Below are 13,694 nucleotides of genomic sequence, written 5' to 3'. Positions count from 1 at the left end.
TTATCGTTCTCAGTTTGTGCGACAATAGGCTGAGCCGTTTCTTTATAATTTGAAAAAAGTGATAAACTTTTCGTCCACATTTAAGCCCATACTGCCGAGTCGATTTTAAAAAATCAAAAACTGTTCGAAAGATATTAGTTGGGAATGATACTGATTAGTTTTCGGTGAAAATCAATCGAGTTTTGTAAATAAATGTTGAAAAATGTTTTTTTTTTTAATTTTTTATTTATTATTCAATAGACAATCAGAATACATCGTTTCTTAAGCCTATATGATGATGTTATATATGGCGTTTAGAGGTCTCCTCCATTGAAGAGATCCTCTGCTAGAATTAATCTATAGTTGCCTATATTGCAGGTCCCTTGGCCATTTCTTCTTGAGTCTTCTTGTTTGAACCATTTTGTTGATGATTTGTATTACAGCGTTCAAATGATCATCGATTTTGTTGTGATAAGAATAGCTCCGGGTCTTTATAATTTCATTTGCGGTTTTAATTTCCAGATCCCTGTGGATGGTCTCATTAGTTACATACCAAGGCGCATCTACCGTTGACCTTAATATTTTGCTCAGGGTACGCTGTATAATTTTTATGATTGATGTATTTGCACATCCCCATAATTTTATTCTGTAGCTCCACATTGGTACTAGTACGGTTTTGTATATTAATGTCTTGTTTGCGTATGACATTTTTGATTTTCTGCCAATAAGCCAATACAATTGTTTGAATTTTTTCATCGTTTGTTTGCTCTTTTGTTTGCTCTTTTATTTGATATGGAGACCCCATGTGAGTGTACGGTCAAGATATAGTCCTAAATAATTAATGCTGGCACTAGGAGGAATTTCAATGTTATTTATAAATACGGCCTCACAGTTTTGAGTTCTCGTTGTAAACGCGATTTGTTTTGATTTGCCTTCATTTATACTTATTTCCCATTCTTTGAGCCATTCTTCAAGTGCAAATAGATGTTCTTGTGAAAATAAATTTAAGCCGATTTTTATGGAACTTTTTTTTGGCGATATATATCATGGTCCTATAGAACTTACTGAAATATTACAGCCTTTCGACAAGTAGTTTAATTTTAAAAATTCATCAAAGTTTGAGAAAATGAGTAGTTTTTTTGGCGTTTGTTAAAATTAAAATTAGATTAGATTAAAATTAGTCTTAATGAACATACTAAACCATTAAAGTCCTACGGAAACTGGTACAATTATAAAAATTGTAGATTTGTAAAAATTTGCTTTTAGGAAACAGTCCGAGTTAACGTGTTCTTTCGTTTTCAATTATGTGTAATAAATCCACTTGAAATACTTTTAATCACTCATAAATTAATTTATTTTTATGATTAAATCCATTATTTACACATATCGGGAAGTTCATGTAACTTGCCTCAAGGCAAAATACCGATACCAACTAGGTTAATTATTGGTTTTTCTATCTATTCCTAATATTGCGTAAATTCTGTTAAAATAAAGTACTTCATATAGTTTTATTTTGACCTGAATAGGAGGAATGCATGAGTAGCATGTCTCCTGAGAAACGTGTTCGTCTCCTCGAACGTGCACTTCGTGAAGCGCAGCAGCAGCAGGCAATCGAGCAGCACATGTCTGCTGTAATGACGCACAAGCTTATGACTGCCGATGTTCAGCAGCAATATGGAGCAGAAGCCCGACAAGAAGGAATCCGGTCTCGGAGTTCCACGGCCGTTGTTTACGGAGATTCGACGCCTCGTAGTGCCGCCTGTGCGAGTACAAGCTGCAGTTCTTTACGTAGTGCAAAATCACTATTGGGCGGTAATAGCTACACTGTGATGCGCACTCTAACGCCGCCGACCGCAATTATCACATCTGTAAAAGCCGGCGAACAAGTTTGGCAAGAACCTAAGATAAGGCAGATCAGACCCAAAATCAAGTAAGAAAAAATAATGATATATCTTCTTATATATAAAAATGGAGCTCTCGATAAAATGATCCGCTAAAACTCGAAAACGGTTAAACCGATTTGGCCACACTCTGTCTTGAATAATTTGTGCTAATCAGTAGGTTGTCGGAAAGGTGAGATTTCAGAATCGCGTAGAAACTTTACATTTTTAATTTGAAACTTTTTGTAGAAGCGTAATTTAAATAAAACAATGGACGGTGGCTAATACTTGAAATGTCAAACGTTTTTGACAGAACAAGTTTGGCAAGAACTTAAGATAAGGCAAATCAGACCCAAAATCAAGTAAGGAAAAATAATGAACGTTTTTGATATATCTTCTCATATATAAAAATAGAGCTCTCGATAAAATGATCCGCTAAAACTCGAAAACAGCTAAACCGATTTGGCCAGTCTTTGTCTTGAAAAATTCGTGCTAATCAGTAGGTTGTCGGAACGGTGAGATATTATTTCAAAAGCGCGATGAAACTTTACATTTTTATTTTGAAAATTTTTGTAAAAGCGTAATTTAAATAAAACAATGGACGGTGACTAATACGTCAAATGTCAAACGTTTTCAACAGATGATGTTCAATTACGTTTAATAGGATGTTTTACGTAAATATTATTTATTGGCAAGAATTGTATATGGTGCTAATTTAAATTGTAGTAAGTAGTTTTGTTCGTAGTTATATTTATACACAAAAACGTTATTAAACGAATCGCAAGTGTCACTAGAAACTCAAAATATCAACTTTTTTGAAAAGTTAATATGAAAATGCACTCTTTTTGCACGGTGCTCTGAAAGATCTCATTTGTATAATTATATACTCATTGGTATTTATAAAACATTTTCTAGGTTATATTATTTTTTATTTATGTTATTTAAATTCAGAATCTAAATTTGGTATCTATCAAATGGACATTTTGTCGAATAACATTTTCCCAGTTATAATTTCTCAGAATTTATCGAAGAATAGATAGTAATATATGAAGGTCCGGAGTTAAAAAGGTACCATTGATGTGTCAAAAAACAGTAAAGTTAAGCATTATTTAACAACAATATTTGAAAGTAGAGGGAAAAAGATGTATAACCGGCTATAACCTTGGTTCTTATGACTTTGCTATCGGGAGATAAACGGTAATCTTTGAAAATCCATAATAAAACTATTTTCTTCGGTTTGTAGTTTTTAGCATCAGATAAAAATGTAATGATTTTGTAAAATACCTTTAAAATTGAAATAAGACATTAAACCTGTTTGCCACCTGGCCGTTCCAAGTTACTCCGCCTATAGGGTAAAAAGGTCTAGTTAACAAATTTTTGAAAGACAGCAAAAAAGCACATTTCTGCAATGATAAAGTAGCTGGCAGTTTTACTGAACGTAGTCAGATAATTGGTCGTTTGAAATGTGTTATTTGCTGTGATATAATTGGTTTGTTTTTTTTAATATAGCTTATATTTGCTCAAAGTCTAATTGGACCTTTGTGCCTCGCCCTGATATACATAAATACTTTTTATTAAATTTACTTTAATTCATCGAATGTTACTTAAAACTTTTCAAAAAGCAGGTAAAAGAAGAAATACTTAATTCATGTTCTATCTCTCCTCGCAGAAATTGGAAAATTTTGTATAAGCTCAGTAGTATTATTTATAATTACACACAAAATTTAGAATCCAAAAAGGATCTGAAAAACTTGAAACGTAATCAATAAGTCGAAAGACCAAAAAAGACTTGGATTGGATTATACTATGTTTTCTATAGAAAGTGTATAAAACTTCCAGTTTGATTGCATTGACAAAATATAGACAAACTAATGGGGTTTATAACATTCAAACAACATATCTTTATACACTTAAAGTATTGAATTTTTTTATTCTCTAGAAATTGTTTAGAATATACCTTACTTAGCAGAACAACGTTTGCCGGGTCAGCTAGTTATTAATATTTTTGATTCTCTAGAAATTGTTTAGAATATACCTTACATAGCAAAACAACATAGTTTGTCGGGTCAGCTAGTGTAAAATAAATATATTATTCCTCAAATGTGTAACCTTCAAACTTTATTTTAAGCGCACCCCGCACTGCAAAAGCTAGTCGTGCTGCGGGCAGCTACACGAATAATAGTATTTACGGAAAAAATTTATCCCATGCTGTACGTGAAGCCCGCACGTCCTGCTCCTCACTCGAAGCAGCCAGGAAAGCATCAAAAGAATCCATTCCTATTTTGCTGCCGCCACATTTGCGCAAGATACAAGCAAAACCAGCTTCCATTTCTACTTCAATGTCAGGAGCACGAGTAATCCCTATTTCAACGCCCAGGGGGGGTCGTGGGACAGGGGGAGCGGGAGCCCGCAGATCACAGACTAGTTGCACAAGTATTAGAGAAGTGCCATCTGTTACCAAGAAAGCGTAAGTAATTTATAAAAACTAGTTGGTATTGGTATTTTGCCTTGAGGCAAGTTACATGAACTTCCCGATTTGTGTAAATAATCGACTTAATCCATGATAGAATTAATTTTTGAGTGGTTAAACGTATCCGAAGTATATTTATAATACAGCACTGAAAACGAACGAACACGTTAACTCGGAGTATTTTCTAAAAGCAAATTTTCACAAATCAACAATTTTTATAATCGAACCAGTTTCCGTAGGACTTTAATGCTTTAGTTTGTTCATTAAGAGCAAGTGCTCTATCGTTATACCAAGTAAATCGTCTAATTTTAATTTTAACAAACGTCAAAAACACTAATCATTATTAGAGATGGGCTTATCATATCCGAAGCCGGATCGGTTAGAATTTGACTCCGCTTCAGAGAGGAGTTATATCCACTTAACAACTCCACAACTCCGACAACATTGAAACATAATACTTGACACAAATGTGTTCTCTAGTGTGTTGTTAACATATCTAAGGTTTTGTTAAGACTTTGGAAATAGTTTGCAAATAGTTCAAACATTTTTGTTCAATTTTATTATAATAATTGCTATTTTATGCATTTCAATGTGCATACAAATCTCAAATTGACAAAAAACTTGGGAATCAAAATCAATTTTGTAATTACTGAAGAAAAAATATAGAATTCTTTGAACATGTTTATTTTTATATGAAAATAATGCAGTGAACCTTATGTATGAAATAAGAACAAATCTTTGTGTATAATATTTTTCAAAAAATAATAATACCTCACATTCTTTTATTATTTCAACGATTCCAATTTTTGCAAAGTTTGACGAATTTTTAAAATTAATCGACTTATCGTAGGGCCGTAATATTTTAGTATGATCTGTAAGGCTATATTATCTACCGTAAAAAAAATAATAATAATCGTCCAAAAATTTTTTTTAACGCTTTATTACAAGAAAACGGACCGGCCAATCTTTACCAAAAACTAATCAGGTTCCTAACCAATATCTTTTGAACGGTTTTTGAATTTTCAAAATCGATTCAGAATTGCGGGCTAAAACGTGGACGAAATTTTTTTCACTTTTTTGCTATTTATAAAGAAACGGCTTGGCCCATCGTCGCACCGTCCTCATCGAGATACATCGAACGGCTTTTAAATTTTTGATATCGGTCCAGCCGTTTCTGAGAAAACGCCGACTTACGCCAAAAATCTATTCACACACACACATTTACTTTTTCCAAATTTGGTCTCATTCGATTCAGAATGGTTTGAAACGTCGAATAAACATAAAATTATCAAATCGGATTTTTTTATGAAAACATAAACTTCTCCTTAGCAAAGTTAATAATTTATTGTTGTGTAAATTTTCCTTGTCCTTACAGACCACATTACACTACCGAAAATAGTGTTGCAATAGGCCCAACTGAAGCAACTTCGTATTCTTCCACCACGTTCTTGGTCACACCTATTGCAAAGCATCAATTGTGTGGTGTGCAGCAGTCTCAGACTAGTTTCTCGAATATGCGCGAAGCAGACACTTCCTGCACGTCGCTGCGCCGGCGGAGATCATTGAGTGCACATAATATGGGGGTTGGGGCAAGTTTACACAATTCAAGCAATTCTTTGAGCAGAAGACGTGCCTCTAGCGGATCCGTAGGACGGAGCAGGAGACATTCCAGTGGATCCGTTAGGCGCACCAGGAGGATCACACCCAAAAAGTAAATAATACAGTAGAATCCGATTAGTATGACGCCGGATATATTGATAACCGCTTATTATGACGCAATCGCACTAGTAAGTTTGGTTTCCATATAAAATTCCTTAAAAAAACCGCTGTCTAGTCGGATATATTGACATCGCTTACATTGACATGTCGCTTATAATGACCCATTTTTGCAAAAAATTATGTCCAATTATAATGACCGACATGATTTTACATGATGTGGCCAAGTCTACGAAAACAATTGCTATGTCTTTTATGCACAATAGCACAAGGGACTATTTTTACAATAAAATTATGTAAAGAAATCAATCAAAAATTACTGATTACTTACATTAAAAAATCACATTTGTATGTTTATGTGTAGGGTAGACTAATTATTAATGATCCGCCACGGATATCTCGTAAACAAATAAATTTCGATTTTTTTTAACAAAAATATTTGATAGTAAAGGGCAAAAAATGTATAAATTCATAACCAGCCATCACCTTCATTCTTATTACTGCTATCAGAAGATAAGCAGCACATGAGTGGGATAAAAAAGACCTGCAGAACCTTTACTTTGGCAAAGGTGTAAGCAATAAAATAGTGAAGTTTAAAAAAAAGCAATTTTACAAGAGATTATTTAAATAAATTGTTATTCCGGCTCGTCTGATAAATCTTTCTGACCAATAGCAGATCAATGTGATATACTGTGTTATCTTTGTAACAAATGTACCCACAGAATTAATATTTTGCATTGGTTCAATAATGTAGCGTAAAATTCCTTTAAAATTTAATAGAAGAAATTGCATCTGTTTTCCCCCTGGTTGTCCCACTTTACCCCGTATGTGAAGTAAAATGGATCAGATACCTAATTTAAAAAAATAGTAAAAAAAATAATATTTATATAATTAGGAATTATGTGAATTTTTTTTTATACACAGTTCGATAAATGCTTGTTTGATGTGTGTTATGTGTTGCAAGGATGTTCATTGGGTTTAGATAGTATAATTACTGAAAATCAAATTGGACCTTTGTGCCCCGCTCTATACCCTGTCAATTTTATTTTATACTAGCTGACCCGGCAAACGTTGTTTTGCTAAGTAAGGTATATTCTAAACAGTTTCTAGAGAATCAAAATAATAATACTTTAAGTGTATAAGGAGTTGTTGTTTGAATGCTATATACAATGAGGTATTATCAAAACAATAACCCCATTAATTTGTCTATGTTTTGTCAATACAATCAAACTGGAAGCTTTCTATAGAAATCATGGTATAATCCAATCCAAGTCTTTTTTTGGTATTTAGACTTTTTTTTATCCTATAGCCGGGGTAACTTGGAACGGCCAAATGGCAAACAGGTTTAATGTATTATTTTAATTTTAAAGGTATTTTACAAAATAATTACATTTTTAACTAATGCTAAAAAAGTACCAACAGAAAAAAATACTTTTACTATGGATTTTCAAAGATGACCGTTTATCTCCCAATATCAAAGTCATAAGAATCAAGGTTATAGCTGGTTATACACCTTTTTCCCTTCACTTTCAAATAATGTTGTTAAACAATACGTTAGCTTTACTGGTTTTTGACACTTTGGTCGTGAACTTTTAACCACGAACCTTCATATATTACTAACCATTTTTCGATAAATTCTGGGAAATTATAACTGGGAATAAGTTATTTGACAAAATGTACATGTAAATGTAAATGTATGTAATGCTCTTCTTCAGTCCTTGCATTTGCAATATTTCGCATTCTCCTTGCATTAAGGCTTTGTTGGGAAAGATTCGATCGTCTTAGTCGCGGCATTATTAATTAAACTTCACTTCACCTTATATATATAGAACCAATAACTAATATTCATTCACTATATTTAACATGAGGTAGTACAGGTTAATTTCATTGAAAGAAACACCGAATAACAGTTGACAATCGAAGGTAAATGTCATGGATGAAATCATTGATAGTATCATAGATTGAATAAACTACATGGATAGTTTATAAATAATTAATTCTGAATTAGAATGAAAAACGAAAGTTTTTCATATGTTTCTCCTTGCTCTAAACTTCCTCCCTGCCACCAAAAGATTACTAAGCCACAGCAACGCGTGGCCGGGCTAGCTAGTATATATATATATATATATATATATATATATATATAATGAATTAGAATGAAAAACGGGATAATATCTTATGCGTTTCTCCTGGCTCTGAACTACCTCCTTGCCAATTTTCATCTAAATCGGTTCAGCCGTTCGTGAGTTAAAGTGTTGCTACTTAAGCGATCCTCTTTATATATATAGATTAAATTTTAATATGTGTCATTTTGATTTTAATTAAAATGCATGTATAGGCTTTTCTTTTAAATTATTGAAACATGTAACATATTTACATATTAAAAAGTTTTTCTTCAGTATGTTTTGTATTTCGGCGTCCCTTCGATGTCATACTAAGCGGATTCTACTGTACAATAAAGAAATTGATTCTTATGCCTTAGTAGTTTGTATTCGAGCAGGTCTCGTAGCAGCTTCTCTTCAATACGTGGTCGTCGCATGGGGTCAGGATCGTGCTGCGCGCGTCCTGTAAATGTATCCTGTGCTAGGCGAGTTTGCAATTCTGCAGGTGGCAGTACTATAAATTCTCATAGAGATGCGCCTACTTCATGCACGTCCATAATTTCATGTCCAAGTATGGTGATGCGTCCGGTGTCTGCTAGTAGGATGACTCCTACCGCATATGTTATTCCATGGTTAGTAAATTAAGACTAGTTGGTATTGGTATTTAGCCTTGAGGCAAGTTACATGAACTTCCCGATATGTGTAAATAATCGACTTAATCAAATAAAAATAAATTAATTTATGAGTGGATTTATTACACATAATTGAAAACGAACGAACACGTTAACTCGGAGTATTTTCAAAAAGCAACTTTTCAAAAATCAACAATTATTATATTTGAACCAGTTTCCGTAGGATTTTAATGGTTTAGTATGTTTATTAAGACCAAGTACTATATTGTTATACCAAGTAAATCGTCTAATTTTAATTTTAGCTAACGTCAAAAAAACTACTCATTTTCTCAAACTTTGATGAATTTTTAAAATTAAACTACTTGTCGTAAGGCCGTAATATTACAGTAAGTTCTATAAGACCATGATATATATCGCTAAAAAAATCCATAAAAATCGGCTTAAATTTTTTTTTCAACAGTTAATTACAAGAAAACGGCTCGGTAGATTTTCACCTAAAACTAATCAGTACCATTCCCAACTAATGCCTTTCGAACAGTTTTTGATTTTGTAAAATCGGTTCGGTAGGATGAGCTTAAATGTGGACAAAAAGTTTAACACTTTTTTTCAAATTATAAAGAAACGGCTTCGCAGATCGTCGCACAAAACTGACAAACGATAGTCCTCATCGAAATACATCAAATGGCTTTTAAATTTCTGAAATCGGTTCAAGCGTTTTAGAGAAAACGTCGATAAAAAGTCTAATTTTGACAAATGGCAAGAAAACGATATCAATTTTTGCAAACTTTGACGAATTTTCAAAGTTAAACCAATTGTCGTAGGGCCGTAATATACTACCGTTAAAAAATAATAATAAAAAACATCGAACAAAAATTTTTTAACACTTTATTACAAGAAAACGGTACGGCCGATCTCTACCAAAAACTAATCAGCACAATTCCCAACCAATATCTTTCGAACTGTTTTTCAATTTTCATAATCGGTTCAGAATTGCGGGCTAAAACGTAGACGAAAATTTTTTCTTTTTTCTGCTATTTATAAAGAACGGCCGATCGTCCCACAAGACTGACAAACGATAGTCCTCATCGAGACACATCGAATGGCTTTTAAATTTTTGAAATCGGCCCAGCCGTTTTCGAGAAAACGTCGATTTACGGCAAAAAATCTGTTCACATTCATACACACACACACATACTTTTTCCAAATTGGTCTCATTCAATTCAGAATGGCTTGAAACGTCGAGAAAACATAAAATTAGCAAATCGGACTTTTTTATGAAAACATAAACTTCTCCTTCGGGAAGTTAATAATTGTAATTTTTACCGTCAAAATGTCGACTTCGTTTTACGACAAAATAAATAATTTTCAAATTAAAATTCGTAGTAGACCAATGCCTCATCATCATACCGTACGTCCAGCAGTATGTTATCCGTCGAGGCCCGTTTGCTACACAAGACCTGTTTGCTATCCTAGCAGACCTTGTATACCTAGATGCTATCCGAGACCTTTGACTCCGATAGGTCCTGCAATTCCTACAGGAACTAGAACGCCGAAGATAATAAGGTTCGACCCAAAATAATTATTATATCATTTTTTATCAGATTCATTCCAATGATGCTGGGAACGTATATATAATGTGCCGATCTATAATATAAAAATGAATCGTAAAATGTGTTGGTAAGCGCATAACTCAACAACGCCTAGACCAATTTGGCCATTCTTTTATTAAAATGTTCGTTGATGTCCAAGGTTGGTTCTTACGGCGAGACAAAATCGAATAATTGCCGGGAAAATCCTAAAAACAGCCTTTTTCTTTTTCTCATACAAACGTTTTCGAACTAAAACGTAGAATCAATTTGAGCTTTATAGCTATTGTATAAAGTTCATATTAAATCACAAAAGCACTCACTGTAAACTCCTTTTAAACGATTATTCGGATTTTGATAAATCTTTCTGAAGTTTGTTAAGGAAATGTTCTAGGATGTATGTGATTATAAAGTACTAGGATGTCTATGCAATATTGTAGAAATAAATGGAAAAAATTTGTAAAAACGACATGTTATTGTGTGCATTGAAAACAAATGAAAACTGTCATCTGCCAAAAATTTCAATTTACTTATGAACCTAGACAATATTAGAATATGTATAATAAATTTATGATTATGAATAAGAAAAATGAAATGTCTACATTATTATTGCCAAAAAGCAGCTCATATGTGCTAGAAATTGAAATAATATAAAATACAGTATATGCATGGCAGATTGAATGATACACATAAGAACAGGATATGACAAATTAATTCACTTAAAATATGAAATTAAGTATTAATCAGGGCAGGTCCTACATTTAATGCGATGCATGCGAAAACTACGAGCGCACGCCTTAGGGGGCGCCAACACAAGATTCGGATATTAAATTTTCAATATAGATTTTTTTCAATATATAATTTCTTTGCATCATTTACTAATCTTTCCACAATATTTTTAAATTCTTAAAAATTCACCTTATAACAACAAAGGGGAAAGTAAAGATAAATACATACAATATCGGCCCTCACGATATCGATTAGTAGAAGTGTAAGATGCAATTTTGGATATTTTAAATAATAAAATTAAATTATTTAATCCAACATGAATTACCAGTATTATGTTATGGTTACGGTTATGTTTACACCGTTTTAAGAATTCAATTTACAATATAGTGTGGGATTTGAGACTCATCATTTTTTTAAAGCATTCTACATTTAACATCGCTCATATTATAAATGTACATGCATTTTGGCGTGAAGAGTATTTAAAAACAATAATTATTATTTTTAGGTAAACCTTGAATATTAGTATAGGATATTAAAAAATTGTAGACGCGGTACAGGACAAAGTTTGTCGGTCATAATATATCATCTAATATTTATTTTCCTCCTCCAGACCAAAGAAGCGACCAAGCTGTTCCTTTACAAACGTGTGTGAAGCGGTGACGAGCTGCAGCAGCCTTTCCGGCTGCTGTTGGCGGGATGGTTGCGGGCAGGTGGGCTGCATCTTTGCAAATCAACATCACAATGAGCATTCGCCTGCTTCTACTTCACCAACCGGCACGAATACAAGTCCATTCTCCGCCAACGTGTGAGTCGCCGCCAGTTCATGTCGATTCAAGGCATGAGTATCCGTGCGCGAAGAAAGCAAAATAAAAGCGCATGTAAACTAAGTAATAATCTTGATATTAATATTTTATTTTGCATTTGCATAACGCAATTCTTTTGCAAAGTCCCTTTAAAATGAAAGTAAGACATTAAATCGTGCCCCATGGCCGTCCAATTTACCGCGCCTATGGATTAAAAAGGACCAGGTGACAAATTTTTGTAAAACAGTAGAAGAAATCACATTTCTACAATGTTGATTTAGCTGAAAGTTCTACTGAACTCTGTTTTCACGACATAATGCTCAAAATCAAACTTGACCTATGTGCCCAACCCTACCCTATTATGTTTTATATAATTAGCAAACAATTTGTGGAATTAAAAAAAGGATCAATCATAATTCAGAAAATAACTTTTTAGTCGTGAAATATAAAAGATATTTAAAAAAGCTTTCTAAAATTTTCTATTCATATTCATATTCATGGTGTCATCACTTAGAAAATATAATTTATTTTTTTTTTAATTATATTTATTATATAATATATTTTTTTTAAATTTATCGCGTAAGAACAAAAATCAACATTTTAATTAATAACAACACCAAAACAGCTCCATAATTACAAAAAAACACATTATCATCCGAAATATTTTCACCAAGTGAAATTTAATTCTGAGGAGTAAGTTTTTAAAAAACATTTTTTAATTTCCCGTAGAGAACTTTTTTAACTTCAACCTTAAAAAAATGGATGTACATATGTGTATGTGTGTATTTAAGTGTGCGCGCGTGATTGTGTGCGGATACAAATTTTCGTCGACGATTTCGGGAGCACGGATCAACCGATTTGAATAAATAAAAAAACATTCGATTCGTATTGATGAGGATTGCTGATTAGTTTTTTGTATATATTTTATAGAAATTCTAATAATGTGTACACATTTTGTGTACATTTTTCTGGATTTTGTACCAAGATTTTTAATTTCGAAGTTAATTTATATGGTTCAAACAATTTTCGACAGTTTAGAATAACCTATATCGCGAGGCGTTTTTGAAAAAGAGGCACATCTTGCCGTTCCAGTGGTATGGAGCGCAAAGGGTGTAAAATTGTCATGCAGTGTTTTAGAGAACGGATCATCCGATTAGATTAATTCAAAAAACCTTTTGCTGGTAGACGGTGTGCAACAAATGCTTTCACAAAAAAATAGTACTTTTGAATATTTTCAAAAAAAAAAAAATTCAAATTTTGCGAAATTATCATTTTCATCATTTTCAAAGAATCTAATTTTTGAAAGATTTCAAATAATATCAAAATTTAAAAAAAATCGATCTCACAAAAATTGAAAATATTTCGAAATTTAAAAAAAAAATCGAATATTTTTAAAGATTTTCAAATTCACAGAAAATTAAAAAAAAACGATGTTTTTCAAAAATTTAAAAAAATTTCAAGATCAAAATTTTAAAGTTTTGAAAAAATTTAGTCCTCGGTATGAGAAGTTCCAACAATTGCCTTAAGGCACGATGCCATACACCACTAGTTTTGTTTTTATTTATAAATTTTTCCTCTAGGCTGTTGCGTCTTGCACAGCTGTCCAGCAGAAGCAAAAAGATGAACGCACCTCATGCACATCTTTAGCTAAACGTTGCGGTTTAACATTAGAATGTGCAAAGCATTGTGTAACATGGCGGTAAAACAATCGCAGGATAAGCCATGTAGAATGCGTTCGGCTCCGCCATCGCCTTGCTTGCCGACTAGCCCTACATTCACAATATGTGGAAAAACATT

At 32.8% G+C, this 13,694-nt stretch overlaps 1 protein-coding gene across 1 annotated transcript in view; it reads left to right on the top strand.

Annotated features, from left to right (window-relative positions):
* Positions 1–1,523: 1,523 nt before the first annotated feature.
* LOC113378189 overlaps positions 1,524–13,694 on the top strand; it is a 27,734-nt gene continuing 15,563 nt past the window's right edge. Inside the window, exons 1-7 of the mRNA XM_026618723.1 lie at positions 1,524–1,909; positions 3,988–4,326; positions 5,705–6,040; positions 8,546–8,779; positions 10,163–10,342; positions 11,705–11,897; positions 13,478–13,596. Coding sequence (XP_026474508.1) covers positions 1,524–1,909; positions 3,988–4,326; positions 5,705–6,040; positions 8,546–8,779; positions 10,163–10,342; positions 11,705–11,897; positions 13,478–13,596 — 1,787 coding nt within the window. The remainder of the gene's footprint in view (positions 1,910–3,987; positions 4,327–5,704; positions 6,041–8,545; positions 8,780–10,162; positions 10,343–11,704; positions 11,898–13,477; positions 13,597–13,694) is intronic.

This window comes from Ctenocephalides felis, unplaced genomic scaffold (assembly GCF_003426905.1).
Source record: "Ctenocephalides felis isolate EL2017-DRISC unplaced genomic scaffold, ASM342690v1 CF-g0.4_SCAFFOLD_00845, whole genome shotgun sequence".
NCBI classification, from domain to species: Eukaryota; Metazoa; Arthropoda; class Insecta; order Siphonaptera; family Pulicidae; genus Ctenocephalides; species Ctenocephalides felis.
Note: the sequence above shows the minus strand (reverse complement) of the source record. Positions and strands in the feature narration are given on the sequence as shown.